A 16,370-nucleotide genomic window follows, 5' to 3' on the forward strand; every position below is an offset into this window, starting at 1 on the left:
TGTTTTAATATAAAAACAATACAGAGTTTGTTCTGTACTTTCCTAGTGGTTACTCACACAGATATAACAAAATGATAAGCACAGTATATTTTAATGTCACCTTTTTAAAAAGTACAGTTGTCAGCGTTATGTTAAGGAACTGAAAATTAAATAGTATAATACACTTAATATAAATTTTGGAGAACTTAAAACAATATGATTAAAATATATTATTTTTAGCGAAGGAGAAAACATCCTAGAAATTTTGTGTATTTTGAATTTTATTACTAACACAATGTATTTCTTATTCAAGAGCCCTTAAGACATGAATCACCTCACCACAGTGAGATGGATAGAAAAGTGTAGAAACAAATACACAAAATTGTACTGAAATAAAATGTTGCCTACTCCTGATGATCTATTATATCTCACCAGATCATTTTTAGGTTTCTAGGTATTGTGTATTTGTTTTTATCTCTAATGTAGGTAACTCAGGAGAGCAGTTACTGCTATTTCTTATCAACAGTGCTCTAAACACAATGACACAAATTTATCCTGAGATTTGTGTTATCTAAGTAATTCTGACAAAGAGTTTGTTGTAGGAATTCTAAGGAAACCTGAAAGGATTATGCATCCTTACAGTTTACATCAGCAAACAAGCATCCATTTTCACTCTCAGAACTCCCACTTGAAAAGTAAGTACATTGATAGCAAGCTTCCAAAACTGCATATTCAATAGCCTTATCCGTTAAATAAGCCATATAGATATTTAAAATGGAAATAAAACTTTAGATGTCGTCTGAAAAATGTTCTGGGAAAACGTTGGTGAGGAACAGGTAACATTTTACTACCTGGATGTGAGAGTCAGGGGGACAGTTACAAAGGGGTTGTTTCAGACTATGGGTGTCTCTGGAGCTCTGTAACATACACGCTGCATGTAACATGAACACATAAAATTAAGTTCTGGAACCCCTAAAGCATCGTGAAAACAAGCTGCAACAAGACACAGTCGGTGAAAGCCCAGCTGACAGAAGCGAGCACTCCAGGAGTGGTTCAGCCTCATTAACAAAGCTTTGCATAGAAGCATGCTCCGTCAATACCATCATGTCTACCTGCTCCAAATGCACAATTTTAACCAGTCAAACAGTCGATGAACATGTCCCTCTGTACATAAACATTTCCTCCTATGTTCCAAAAAAATTTTTTTTCTTAAACAGAGAAGACGTTTTTTATTTTCCTCATATAATTATTTTATTGTGCTTTGAAATGATTGCCCTAGAAGTATACATAAGGTTTGTTTTATTACAAGAACCATCTGATTGCATATTCTGTTGTTTACAAGAAAAAATATTTTTTAGTATCTTTCTGTAACTGAGATGAGCTTATATGTAGTCACTAATTAGTGTTCACTAAAGCTCCCAGAGAGGTGCTTGACATATAAATATAGCCATGACCCAATGTGAATTTAGAAATCAAACCATCGGTTTCCTTATCAATCTTAAAAATTAAGATGATATATCCTTGGTAATAGTAATACCAATTTTGAAAATTTGATTTTAGCCTTTAGATCACTAGTTGAACTTTGGAAAACCCATAATCCATTAACAGACAAACACTCTTATCTATGTAAGGATGAAGATGTCAATGAGTAATTTATCTTTGGGTATAAATTTAAATTTGATAATAAATTTGAGATATAAGTGTAAGGCACTCCAGAGTACCAAGCAATACACAGAATCAATGAATTGTTAATGGCTCTCTTGTGTCTGCTGAGGGAATGGTTGGTGAATGGAATAGCCAAGAAGAAAGTATGAATCCTGACTCCAAGAAGAGCCTTCAGATGATCAGAGTATCCTATTATTTAATCCATAGTAATCTATTATGAACTTTTTTTTCTTCAAATTAATAATGTTGTATGGAATACAACCATGTAAGGAGGGATAGTTTTGAATTCTGATTTCTTTATAAGACTGAGAATGAGTACATTTCTTTATCATTCTTCTGTTTTGAAGGTTAATTACAATGTACTTGGATTGAACTTTATGTCAATACTTTTGAAAACCTGACAATTTACAGAAGCTTTAGCATTCATGTCTTGGTCATAGGAACTGCCAAATACAAATACAGCCTTCTACAGCAAGGGGTCACTATGTAACCAGTGCTGGCCTGAAATTTCCTATGATAACCAAATGGCCCCAAACTCACAAAGATCCACCTACCTCTTCCTCCAGGATGCTTAAATTAAAGGTCTTCCCACCACACCCATTAAAAGTATTCTTTCTTAAATCATATCTCTGTGTACCATCACATTCACCTTTTTTTCCCTGACATTATAATGATCCTAATCTTTGTATAATGTTCAAATTAGAGAATTTTATGGCTGGAATCTTAAAAAGACAAAGACACAGCTTTTTGAGGAAAGTTTTTGACTTTTGCACTTCAGGAGTTTATTCAATTGAGTCAGGGATTTGGGCTCATGCATTTAGTCTCAGCTCATGGAAGTATGAAGTAGAAGGAACTCAATGAGTCAAGGTCACCAGGGGTACATAATTCATTCCAGGTCAGTCTACACTGTAGAGTAAGACCATTCCAGTAGTAGAGTTGGGAACATACAATGAAGAGTTTTATCCAGTTAAACACAGATGTTTTACTTAAAAGTTGTTTGCTTTATAAGTCAAAACAAAACAAAACAAATGAACATTAGGTTTTCAGGACATCTACTAAACACTGGATGGGTAGATTTTGACTTATGGGATAACATTTTTCAATAAGTGTATGGTAAGTGTATAAGTGAATGCGGATATAAATGGGTTATTGGACGTTTAGGTTGTCTTATTAGCAGAATGTTATGACTCCCATCCTTATTTTTTCACATAAATACAAGGAAGCAGAGATGACAAGATCTCTGTTGATAGGGACATGTAAACTACAAATACAGCTCATTGAAACTTCTCATTTGTACTTCTCAGGAGAAACGGTTGTGCATGAAAAAATAATCTTTGTAACTATGGAAATGGCATGATGAATATTTTTATCAAAAAAGGCTTTGCAAAACATTGTAGTTTCTGAGAATTTGTAAGTATTTTGTTAACTTAGCCATAATATCCTTTTATGATTGCCAACAATAGAAAACTGAAGACTTTCATAGTTTAAATAATCTAAAGATTAATTATAGTCTATGCTCACTGTTGAATTAAAATTTAATTCACTTAGAATTTTAATATAATACATTTCATAAGGTATGATTCATGAGGATTAGTTTCACATTTCCTGCAAGGTTTATACAACTATTCCAAGAAACATGTAGCTAATACATGAGAAGGAAGGTAGTTAGGTTAAAAAGTTAAGATGAGAATGCATCAAAGACTTCACAATTTATTTAAATTTAAATGGGTGAGCCCCATTTCCACACACACACATTTCACTAATTAGCAAAAATCTGTTATTCTTGAATAATTTTAAGTTACTACATTGATAATAAATGTAGTAATTTAAAATGCCACCCCGACTCAGTGGCTAGTGCACTTGTTGCTCCTCCAGACAAACTGAGTTTTTTTTCCCCAGAACTCATTGCATTACACATGACCATCCATACATAACACTAGCTCCAGAGGATCCAATGTTCTCCTCTGGCTTTCATGGACACCTGCACACCCATTCACAAAGCCACATTCAGACACACACAATACAAGTAAAATAAAAATAAAAAATGGATTTTAAAAAGGCCACCAAGTCATCCTGTATAATGCATTTAAAACTGACTTTTATTGGCAATTTTGACTACAAATAAAAATAATACACAAATGCAAGAATTGGAACTCTAACCTACAAAAGAAATGTCTGATTTATTTTACAATCTAGCTCCCTATGACACAGGAGTCCCTCTAATTGTAAGAGTAAAGTTCTCCTGTCCATCCTATCTTAAAATATTAAAATTATAAGCTAATTACATATTTACATTTTCTTTCATTTGTACATGATTAAGGTTATCCCACTTGGACATTGATCCTTAAATATATATATATATATATATATATATATTTTACTTCAGTGGTATCAAAATAGGAATATCACTTCAAATAGAACAAATAATTCAATTCCATTTATGATTACACTGTATTTTCTCATCAATGTCACATGTATCCATGATAATTATGATGACAGAAGACTGTGGTCACAGTATGGACATTCCATGGATCTGGGAGACAGAGGAGGTGATTTTACTTGGGCAGAAGTAACATTATACTTCCACGCATGATATGGATTTCATTGAATGGAACAACAAAAACAGTGACATGTTAAATGTGACAGATGCTGTACTCCTTGGAATTCCTACTTCAAATCAGAACCACTGGAAAGCCTTGTAGAAGAAGCACAGACCTTGACAGACACACTCTGCTCTGCTCACAGTATTTTATTTAAAATGGCCCGTTGACAAATTCCTTAGGAGGTTCTCTTGGGAATGAGGTCCACGTACTCTTCTCAACTTTAGAGTGTAACAGGTTCACTAACTTGCAAGGTAAACACAGATGGAGAAAGCAAAGGAATGCTGGAGGTAGTACATAGAGGTGGACATCACACAGGAGGGAAGCAGGAGGGAACACTAACCATATTAGGCTTGGATGGGCAACAGCGCACAGGGAAGAAGCCCTTCCACAGCCACATTCGCAGCAACTGAAAAGCAAACAAGAGAGCCCAAGATAAGGAAGCGATCCCTCTCCCTCAGAGAAGCATAAAGACACTGTGGCTTCCCCGCATGTGTCTGCTTTAATTTTCCAAGATATAAATTCCTACATGTATGCAATCAAATTTTTCTCATAGTATCGTTTAACTCAAGACATCTCTCGAATTAAGGAAGACAGTGCTGTTCTAATGTAGCTATGTTTAATTTACTTAAAAATTATTATTCAGTAGGAAACATAATGAGTCAATATATTTGAATTCATTGCATTCAATTAATATAACATGCAAATAAGATAAGAAAATTTAAATATTTTTATGACTTCCCACAAAGTTGTATTTTGAAGACGTGTAGTTATTTAATGACAGATTTTGTAGGTAGCCTCAAGTTTTAGAGTGAGAACAACTAACTAATACTTATGCCAGTGAAAGTGCTTATCATAGACTATTGAAAACGTCATGCTAGGTGACTCTAAAATAACTTTTGGAAGACCATCAATTTTAATTTCCATTTTTTGGATGTTGAAAATTCACTCCTAACTGTATAATTTCAGATTATAGCTATATAAAAATAAATTATAGATAATACATACTTGCTGGAGATATTGCAACCCTCAAAATTACTTTTACTTTTCCAAAGGCTGATAGAAAATGTCCAGAAATATGAAGTGAATTATTTAATAAAATGCATTTTATGGGTGGAAACCTTGTGAACGTATGGCAGAATGCAGCAAATAAGTGACTTAGTGCTTCGATGCACTCTCTTCCATTTACATTTACGAACAACATTTAAAGTAATTTCTGGAGAACAGTAATGGAATTTGGTAATGATATCATACACCAGCCGGTCCAGGCTTATGATTAAAATCTTTCTCTTTTGAACCTTAACTTGAAATGTATCTACTGCATGTTCTATGAAATTTAGAAAGTAAAACAAATACAATCTTCAATATATTCAATATATCCAAATAACTATGAAGACAGATAAACCTGTCTAAAAACAATACCAATGGATTTTTCAAGCAAGAATATACAGGTCTGTATGTTTTATTTCCTTCTCCTTTTTCTTTCTTTTTCTCTCTCAAGCATCATGATACATGTATTCCAAGTATTGATAAGTGTCTGAGTATTTGGTTATCACTTGATAAGGAAACTGATAATATAACATTTATTTTAAATGCAAATATCCATGACTATATATTTTTATAATTAATTCAAGTTATATTTACATAAAATCATAGTTATATAGAAAAATTAAAATACTTCACTCTTTGGGCAGATTTTAATGTATTTGTATTTGTAGCAATGTTCTGAGATAGCTTCACCCCATCTCAATGATGAGTAAACTGAGGTGCTGGGTGTCTATGTTATTCCAAAGCAAATACTAGTTCATGGTGGATCCAAAATTCCAATCATGTCAATGGATCCACTGTTCCTGTTCTTGGGTAGCATATATCATAGTCTTCCAGATAGTGCAGTGGTTAGAACGGCTCCTGCCATGTGTCAGCACTCAAATGACAGGTACAAGAACACTGCTCCATGGCCCATGCCATGTTATCAGTCTTGCATCAAGAACTGTTTTACTGAAAACTGTCAACTTCACTTGGGTGTGGCTCTTTTTTGTTTGTTTTGATTTTTTTCTTTCTTCAAGACAGGATGGCTCTTTTTTTTTTTTTATTGATACTGCTAATGGACAGTAGTGTGTGATAGAGACTTATACTACAAAGTGAAACAATATTGTTTGGTTTTGTAATTTTTCTTTTTTTTTTTAGAATGTTAGTTTCTTAAGATGGAGACACTTCCTAGATTTTACTGCTTTTCCATTCAAAATTTAGATGTAGTGAGTAACAATATTTTCTTAAAATTGTTGTTAACAATGCAATTACCATATTTACTTATATCTGCTAGTATAGGATATGTGCATATGCATTAATTGTCCATAAGAAGCACAACTCAACAAATAAAACTAAACAGCAATTAAATGAGGCAAAGGTATCCAGTCAATTTTAGTGGACAAATGACAACGTCATTTCACCCTAATGTACAATTATCTCCATGAAAAAGGTTTATAAGCACACTTAGAATTGTGCTTAAGAATGCTGCAACAGCCGACTGTGGATGGACATTATCTATCAGAGTTCTAACAACAACAACAAAGTCATGATCCTAACAATAACAGAAATGTTCTATTCAGTGCTCTTAGGTATAAAAACTATCAGTACAATATCTTATGAATTAGAATCCATGCCTCTCTTTTCTCCTCTCTTTCTTCTACCCCCATGGAATTCACTATAATTAAAAAAAGAAAAGAATCTATGAATTGTATTCCTGATAACGATAATTCCCTTAACCCATCATTAAAATTTTACTTTTTTGATACATTTATTAAAAGACACAGAAAACTCTATACAGGTTTTTTTTTTTCTTTAATCATTGCTTTAGACATTTTACCTACTGTCTCACTTGTGTTAAGATGGAGAAATAGATTGATAGATAACTAAGTTATCTTCTCTGTGTCTGGGTTGACAGCTATGGAACAGTGATAATAATGTGTCCTATTTTACAGGATTTTTTCAAAATAGAGTAAGATAGAGTAAGAGGATATGAAAATATGACTTTGATACACTGGACTCCATTAGAGCAAAATAGATATAATTATTTTTAACAACGTCATAATCAATGGAAAGAGATAGAGCCTTTTATCAAAGAGTAATTCATTATTTTCATGATTCATATATTATTGCCATATTAAATTGTCCCCATTATAATATAATTGAATATTTAACCACATGCAGGTAGATATAGAGAATGGTCAGTGTAATTTTTATAATTTTCACTAAATACATTTTCTCAGGACATAGTGATGAAACCTTTGTAGCAGACTATTATTTTACAGTGTGCTGCTTTTCTTTATGTTGCAGTTGTTTAACTCTGTGAAGCTGTGTTACTGTGCCTGTCTAAAACATCGGACGGTTTAATAAAGAACTGACCAATAGCAAGGCGGGAGAAAGGAAAGGCGGGGCTGGCAGAAAGAGAGAATATACAGAGGGAGAAATCTGGGAGCAGATTGAAGATATAGGAGCCAGTGAAGGTGGAGGACTCCAGGGGCCAGTCACCCAGCTATACAGCAAGCCTTGGAGGAAGAGTAAGATTTACAAAAGTTAGAGAATGGGGAACAGCCCAGAGGCAAAAGATAGATGGGTTAATTTAGGCTAAGAAAAGCTGGCTAGAAACTAAGCCAAGCTAAGGCTGGGTAATCATAATTAAAAATAAGCCTCTGTGTGTGATTTATTTGGGAGCTGGATGGCAGGTCCCCCAAAAAAGATTAAAACCCCAACAATAAGACTTCTTGTATACACGTTATTAAAAAAAAAAAACCTGAGGTTTTGTTTCTCTGCATATTTGAAGTATATAGATATAACTCCATAAACTAGTCTCTTAAAATAAATTCATTGGAGTTTGTCACAAGGACACAATACCACCAGGTGGTATATAAACATGTTTTCTTATTGAATAAATAGTCCGGAAAATGCAGTTTGAAATTCAGGCCTTTAAGATAATTTAGAAATTGAAAGTCAAATGGGCTCGAAATAGCAGCCAATAAAATTTCTGAGAGCAATGGTTGAGCCTGGAGACATCTGCATTCCTGGCAGCTCTTAGCACCTGGAACTCTACACGTAACTCCTGGCAGCTATAGCAAGATGATAACTAGCTACATTTCAAATCATTTAGCTATTTCAGGCTTCCAATTAAAACGTGGTTTTGTTTTAATAAGATATTTTCTGTTTGTCCTTGGGAAAATTTACATTTGATAACACAATTTTCCATACATATATATGTGGGGTGTGTGTGTGTGTGTGTGTGTGTGTGTGTGAGAGAGAGAGAGAGAGAGAGAGAGAGAGAGAGAGAGAGAGAGAGAGAGAGAGAGAGAGAGAGAGAGATCATGTGCACCTGTGCCAGTGTGAGCAAGATAATCTCGCCCTATAGAAGCAGGTGATTAGACCTCAAGGGAAGAGATCCTCAAGATACCACATCAGGAAAACAAGACTAAAAGTTATGAATGCATGACAACTTAATTCAAAAGTAAGAGATTAAAAGAAAAACAATTATAGTGCTCCAGATAAAAGACAAAGACAGCAAAAGAGCCAAGTTCAAAAAACAATTGCTTGGACAGAAATTGTTTTCACTTTATTAGTAAAATAAAAAGGCTGAATCATCTACTCTTTACACATGAACCCACAGTGAATAGCAGTACTTTGTACTGGAGCAAACAGAGAGAATCTAGTGTATTTATCACATAGATGACACTGTCCTTACTCTCAGTAGAGTACACATCTTTAATTTTCATTGACATGAGATAACAAACTAGCAAGCTACTCTCTCAGGTCAATCTGGTGACCAAGCGTGTCTGGCAGCCTTGGTTGATATTTGGATCCTACACATTGGATAAAAATAGTTCTTTGCGTTCAGAATGTCTGCACCACTATTGCAAGATATAGCATGTATCTGATAATCCTTTTCAAAGATGGGCGTTATAACTTGTTAGGACATTAAGAGGTCAACAATATTAACCACTTTAATCACCCCTGTACGGGATGTAAGTCTCCCCATTTCCCAATTTGTTGTTTAATTCTTTGTAGCACATTCTTTCCCACATTCTGATTTCCTTGACCTACTCTGAAAATTTAAGAAGTTTTACGAAAACTTTTGTACAGAGCTCTCTTTGTGTTCAGCACTGTTTAAAAAGAAATCATGGAGAACACCAAAACAAATTTACACAGCGTAGCCTGTAGTGCAATCAAACAAATTTAGTTTTGTTGTAAAATGTTAAAAGAATATGACCTAGTTTGTTTCTATTGCTGTGATGAATCATCAATCAAAACTAGGTTATTGAGGAAAGGGTTTCTTTCTGATCAGAGTATGCAGTCCATGATTAAGGGAAGCCATGGAACTAAAGGCAGGAGGAAGTTGGAGGTAGGAATTGAAGTCAAGTCCATAGAGGAACTCTTGCTGGTTTTCACCCCATGGCTTCTTTAGCTTGTTTTCTGGTAGAACTCAGTAGTAACACTCTAGGCACTATACCACCTATAGGGGCTGGATCCTCCCACATCAATCATCAGTCAGTAACAAGCCAACCTGATCAAGGCAATACCTTAATCTGTGTTCCCTCCTCCCAGGTTGTGTAAAGTTGACAAAAATTAAACAACACACGACTCCTTAAGCATACTCAGCATTATATGCTCCATTATATTATTCAGATGTGTGTATGATAGAGATGATATCATGTAAGCTGAGGGAAAATGAATTATACACATTTCAAAATTGTGAAGCCATGAATCTATATTAAAGAGAAATTTGCCACATAACTGTCACAAACATTCAGAGGGCCTTATTCAGTCCCATGCATGTTCCTCTGGACCTTCCTCAACTTAATATGCCAGACTTTGTTGACTCCCCAAGGAGGCCTTACTCTCTCTGAAGAGTGGGTGGGGGGTGGGATGAGGAAAGGTAGGGGGAGCAGGAGAAGGGGAGGGAGGGGAACTGGGAGTAGTATGTAAAATGAAAAAAAAAAAACTTTTTACAATAAATAAATAAAACACTAAAAAAAGAAATTTGCAAATGCAAACAAAAACTGGCGCCCAGCATTCGTGGTATGAATTCACGAAAAAGCCTCTTGCCGGTGGCCTTGTGGGCCCCAGCTCAGACCCAAGCTACACTTAGCCAGTTGTGGTGACACACTGGTTGGATTTACTGAAGAAGGCAGAGGCAGGAGGACCCTGAGTTTGAGGCCACCCTAGGAGAAGCTTTGGCTGGGCCCGAGCCACAAACAGCAGTGGGACCATGGAGGCAGTGGCTGCTGCTTCACGTTGCCAGCTCCTTCTCATCGTGTTGGTGACTGCAGTGATGCTGCTACCTGGGACAGAAGGATTTACTGCTGCTGGTTTAGAGAAGAATTGCCAGGATCATCGTGTCACAAGAAAGCATCAGCAAAGGTCAGTTTGGAAAAGTTTGGCAAGACAAATGGTGGGGAGAAATTGCTGTGAAGATTTTCTGTTCTAGGGCAGAATGTTCATGGTTCCAAGAGACAGACATCTATCAGACTGTGATTGCTCCAAACCACAGAGGAGGCACAAAAAAAAAAAAAAAAAAGTCAGGACCCCACGAAAATGATTCCACATGGACTATGATAAAGCCATTAAGCCGATTAACACCATGGAAAAATCGGCTTTGGACTACAAACTGGTCAGGACTAGCTGAGATGATCCAGCCCGACAGACTATTCGGGCAAGGACTTGTGACAAGCCCTGAACTTTCCTATTATGCAGAGACTGGACAAATGATACAGGACTTGACAATTAACCCAAAAATTTTCTTTTCGAGATTCCCTAAAGATATCTTCACCCCTAGAAAGCAAAAAGAAAAAGAGAATATAGATATGGGATAGATCATTGAATCTACTCTGAGAAAAAAGATAAAGAAATAATAGGATAAATATGTAGATCACTGAATCTACACTGAAGAAAAAGGGGAAGATATAAAAATGACAAAAGGTAGACTAATGAATCTATTATGAAAAGAAAAAAAGAGAGAATATGGATATGATAAGATAAAAAGGGAGATTATGGAATCTACTTTTAAAAAGGAACTACTTGTTTTAAATAAGATAAGTAATGAAAACTTTTTGGTCTGAGTTTATCAGATGTTACTGGACTGGACATTATTAATACATATAATGGAATTTTTATCTGAATTTGTCAAATGTTAATGGACTAGACATTGTTAGTGTGATTCTTGACAGTATATTTTGTATATACTTATTTATAGTTTTTCTTGTATTAGTTATAAGCTTTTTTAAATTTTAGACAAAAAAAGGGGAAATGTGGTGGTATTGTGTTCCCCAAAATATTGTGTACCCTAATAAATTTATCTGGGGTCAGAGAACAGAAAAGCCACTAGATACTTAGGCTAGAAAATGTTGGCACTCACACCTTTAATCCTAGCATTCCAGAGGCAGAAATCCAGCTGGGATCTCTGAGAGTTCAAGGCCACATTGGAAACAGCCAGGCATGGTGACTCACGCTTTTAATCCCAAGAAGTGAGCCTTTAATCCAGAGAGTGATGGCAGAAAGGAAAGATATATAAGGCATGAAGACCAGAAACTAGAAGCATTTGGCTGGTTAAGCTTTTAGGCTTTTGAGCAGCACAGTTCAGCTGAGATTCATTCTGGATAAGGACTCAGAGGCTTCCATTCTGAGGAAATAGGATCAGCTGAGGAACTGGCCAGGTGAGGTTAGCTGTGGCTTGTTCTATCTCTCTGATCTTCCAGTGTACAGCCCAATACCTGGCCCAGGTTTGATTTTATTAAGATTCATGCTACAAAGTTGTTTTAAATGGGAAATAAAAAAACTACTCAATTTATTACATTGAAAAAAATTATTTGAACCTAGGACTTATAATGCAAACTACATGAAAGCTTTAAAAAAAACCAAGTATTTAAGGAAAGAGAACTTTACACTACACTTCAATCCTTTAATTTCTGTTCTTGCAAACTGTACATAAATAATGAGTCCCACAGTTGCTTCATTTAATCATTCTAATGAACCAAAAAGCATTAAGCATTAAGATAGGATGAGATCCTCTGTGGATTCTACAGAGGAAGACCAACAATAAAACTAGAAAATTGTATTGAACAGCATATATATATATATATATATATATATATATATATATATATATTTAAGAATGTATTTGATAGATCCTGCACTATGTCTGATGCCTTGTTCACCCTGGATGCAGGGGGTAGGGGCTTGGATCTGCTTCAGCTGAATGTCCCAGGCTTTGCTGACTCCTCATGGGAGGCCTTTTGGAGGAAGGGATGAGGGGTGGACTGGAGGGAAGGCTTGGGGGGAGGGAGCCGGAGAAGGGATGAGAGGGGCACCTGTGGTTGGTATGTAAAATGAATAAAAATATTTTTATATGTAAAAAGAATATATTTGAACTGCGATGAATATCATAAAATATCTTGTCAACTTCTCCCATCATGGCAGAGAAGTCATTATCACTATAGGTAAGTATTGACTGAGAATCTGTTGTTCACTTTTCCAATACAAAAATTATGGCAAAACAATTTACTTCTTATACATACTATATTGTTTCTGATCATAGCTATAGATTATAAACAGTGGAAATTATTTTAGAAAAGAAAACAAATAAAATTAAACAACAAAAGCCAATGACCAAATTTTATTTTACCACAACAAAATGAGTAGCATTGATTGTAAGACAAAAATATCAGTATTATTTCTACAGCAATTAAGAACTTCTAAATTCTTTCCAGGTTAAGAAGTTTTGATGCAGTACTTAGTCAATAAATACTTTGTATTGAATTATACATTCATCTTATAATGGTCTTGGGAGAATTTACTTAATGAATGAAAGAGGATGATTTGTAATTAGCATATTAATTATCTGCATGTTAATAAAATCTTCTAAAGTACATGGAGGTGCTTAGGAGCAATTTGTTTCCTTGTAGGTACTTCAAATAATCTCCTGCAATTTGTTTACAATATTAGTTTACATTGTCCACAAATGAGGTCTGACATTGCTAGATAACTATGACTGCTATCACATCTTTTAACAAGTCAAACAAGGTTTTCCCTAATATGTATCTGTCAAGGTTTTAGTGACATATGAGGTTAGTGTTGTCAAAGCTTCCTTTGTGCTTCTATATTTCTATGCAGCTTACTTAAATATTTTAGCTATGTATTTCTCATACCATAGCTATAGAACTGTCTTTAGTCATCCTCCTTAGCTGCTGGACCACAAACTTAGTGTTCCCTCAAAACTAATTACAGTATCCTCTGCCTGCCTGCCAAGAGCTAGCCTGCATTATTGTCAGATATTTTCACAAGAAAGATGTTGCTTTTTAACTTGCTTCAGAATCAGAATATAACAGAATACATTTAATTCACACACATACAATATATATGCATATATGTATATTTAAGAACAACTCTATTTTTTCATCAGGAAGATGCAAATCAAAACATCTCTGAGATACCATCTTATACCTGTCAGAATGGCTAAGGTCAAAAGCACTGCAGACAGCTTATGTTGGAGAGTATGTGGTGCAAGGGATACACTCCTCCACTGTTGGTGGGAGTGCAAACTTGTACAGCCACTTTGGAAATCAGTATGGCGGTTTCTTAGAAAATTGGGAATCAATCTTCCTCAAGACCCAGATATACCACTCTTGGGCATATATCCAAGGAATGCTGAACTATGTTCATAACAGCATTTTTCATAATAGCCAGAACCTGGAAACAACCTAGATGCCCCTCAACTAAAGAATGGATTAAGAAAATGTGGCACACACACACATACACACACACACATATTATACATTATATATATATGTGTGTGTGTGTGTGTGTGTGTGTGTGTGTGTGTGTGCTACTCAGCAAAGAAAAACAATGACATCATGAAATTTGCAGGCAAATGGATGGAACTAGAAAATATCATACTGAGTGAGGTAACCTAGACTCAGAAGGAAAAACATGGTATGTACCCATTCATAAGTGGATACTAGATGTAAAGCAAAGGATAACCAGACAACAACCCACATCTCCAGAGAAGCTAGCTAACAAGGAAGACCCAAAGATGGATGCATGGATTGCCCTGGGAAGGGGAAATAGATGAGATCTCCATGAGTAAACTGGGGATAAGGGATGGGCAATGGACGAAAGGGAATATGGGATGAGAACATAAGGAAATGGGATGGTTGAGCTGGAACAGAGTGGAGTGGGAGAGCAATGAAAGATGATAGAGGGAGACATTATGGGGATAGAGAGGAACCTAGTGTTAGGGAAGTTGCCAAGAATCCCCAAGGATGACCCCAGCTTGGACTACTAGAAACAGTGGAGAGGGTGCCTGAACTAACTGGCTTACCCCAGTGATCAGATCAGTGAATACCCTGTCATCACAGAGCTTTTCTCCCCAGTGACTGATGGAATCAGATGCAGATTCACAGCCAAACACCAGGCAGAGCTCCAGGAGTTCAGTCAAAGAGAGAGAAGAGGGATTCTATGAGCAAGTATATCAAGATCATGAAAGGGAAACCTACAGAGATGACCAAACCAAACTAGTGGGAACTCATGAAAGTTGGATCAATGGCTGTGGAGCCTGCATGGGACAGGACTAGACCCTCTGCATGGTGAGACAGTTGTGTAGCTTAATCTGCTCGGGGGGCGGGGGGCACGCTGGTGGTAGGATCAAAAATCTATCCCTGGTGCATGAGTGGGCTTTTTGGAGTCCACTGCCTATGTTGGGACACCTGATGCAGCTTTGAGGCAGGAAGGAGGGCTTGGACTTGCCTCTGCTGGATGTGCTTCTCCATGGGAGGCCTTGCCTTCTTATAGGGGGAATTGGGAGTAGTTTGGGAGGCTGAGGATTAGGGGAGCGGGCAGGAGGAGGGAAGAGTGGGATCTTTGGTGTGTAAAATGGATAAACAAATTTCTTAATAAAAAAGAACAATTCTAATAATACAATTAAATTAGATGTGCTTTCTTCTTTACATAAATATTTTTTGAAATTATGGAAGGCCTAGGCCTTATATTAGTAGGTATTCAACCATAGGATGGGAAGCTATGTACATGCTCACAGAAATTGAGACATCACAACCTCTATCACCTTGACCAGTGCCAACACTAGTAAAACAATCAAATACCAAAGAGAAACTTTATTAAATGTCTTACTAGTTTTTATCATAGGCAGGAGTAATGGAGATAAATAAACACAACACATAAATTCCTGACTAGAAGAAAGCTCCTTCTGAAGTTTGAAAATATGGATTTCACTGGCTCACTGTAAAACATGTACTTTCTTTTATAATTCCCCTTATATCCATTTATAATGTCTGTCAGTTTATCAGAATAATGACATTTCCATTCTTCCTTTCTCTTCTATACCACTGACTTCCATAATTGAATGTCTATTTCTTGGATATTTGCTTTAAAGTAAAAAGAGAAACAGGAGAAAACAAGATGACTATTCTTAAGTATTTAAAATTCAAAATTTTTACTAATGACTCATAATGTATGTTAGGCATATTTTAAGTTGGCCTGTATTGTTGGAACTCAAGAAGAAGCCAGCTCTGGAAGCAGGGTTGCCACCTTGTCCCCTTTTCAGACTTACCTATATTAGTCTCAAAATACCTCTGCGGTCTAGTGTTGGGCTGCTGCCCTAACTCTGTGATTGGGAGGGACGAGAATAACAGAATAAAAACACTGAGAGTAGTTCTCAACCTTCCTAATGATGAGACCCTTTAATACATTTCCTCATGTTATGGTGACTCCCAATCATAAAATTATTTTGTTGCTACTTCATAATTATAATTTTGCTGTTGTTATGAATTGTAAACATCTGATATGCAACCATAAGGAGTTGTAACCAACAGGTTGAGAACCACTGAGCTAGAAGGTATATCAGTTCCAACTGATACTACTATTGTTTATCTTATATATAAACAAATAAAAATTCTTACAATGGGAAAAAGAGGCTTAATGTTCAACCATAAAAAACTCATCCATGGAGAGAAAGATTGGTCAAGAACTTCAGATTCCCCCCACTTGGGTTCTGCTTGAAGTTGAAAGTGGGCAGCTTGATGATCATATCTCTAGCAGCTGCTATTATTTGTTCTACTACTCGGAAGC

At 35.9% G+C, this 16,370-nt stretch overlaps 1 protein-coding gene across 7 annotated transcripts in view; it reads right to left on the bottom strand.

Annotated features, from left to right (window-relative positions):
* The window catches only part of Epha5 (EPH receptor A5), a 353,466-nt gene that overhangs the window by 53,799 nt on the left and 283,297 nt on the right, over positions 1-16,370 (bottom strand). For 5 of the 7 annotated variants that reach the window (XM_028893691.2, XM_028893555.2, XM_028893322.2 and 2 more), the window contains one exon: positions 4,588-4,653. The exons of the other annotated variants lie outside the window; for them this stretch is intronic. In XM_028893691.2, the coding sequence (XP_028749524.1) occupies positions 4,588-4,653 (66 nt within the window). The remainder of the gene's footprint in view (positions 1-4,587; positions 4,654-16,370) is intronic. 7 annotated transcript variants of the gene reach the window in all.

This window comes from Peromyscus leucopus, chromosome 10 (assembly GCF_004664715.2).
Source record: "Peromyscus leucopus breed LL Stock chromosome 10, UCI_PerLeu_2.1, whole genome shotgun sequence".
NCBI lineage: Eukaryota > Metazoa > Chordata > Mammalia > Rodentia > Cricetidae > Peromyscus > Peromyscus leucopus.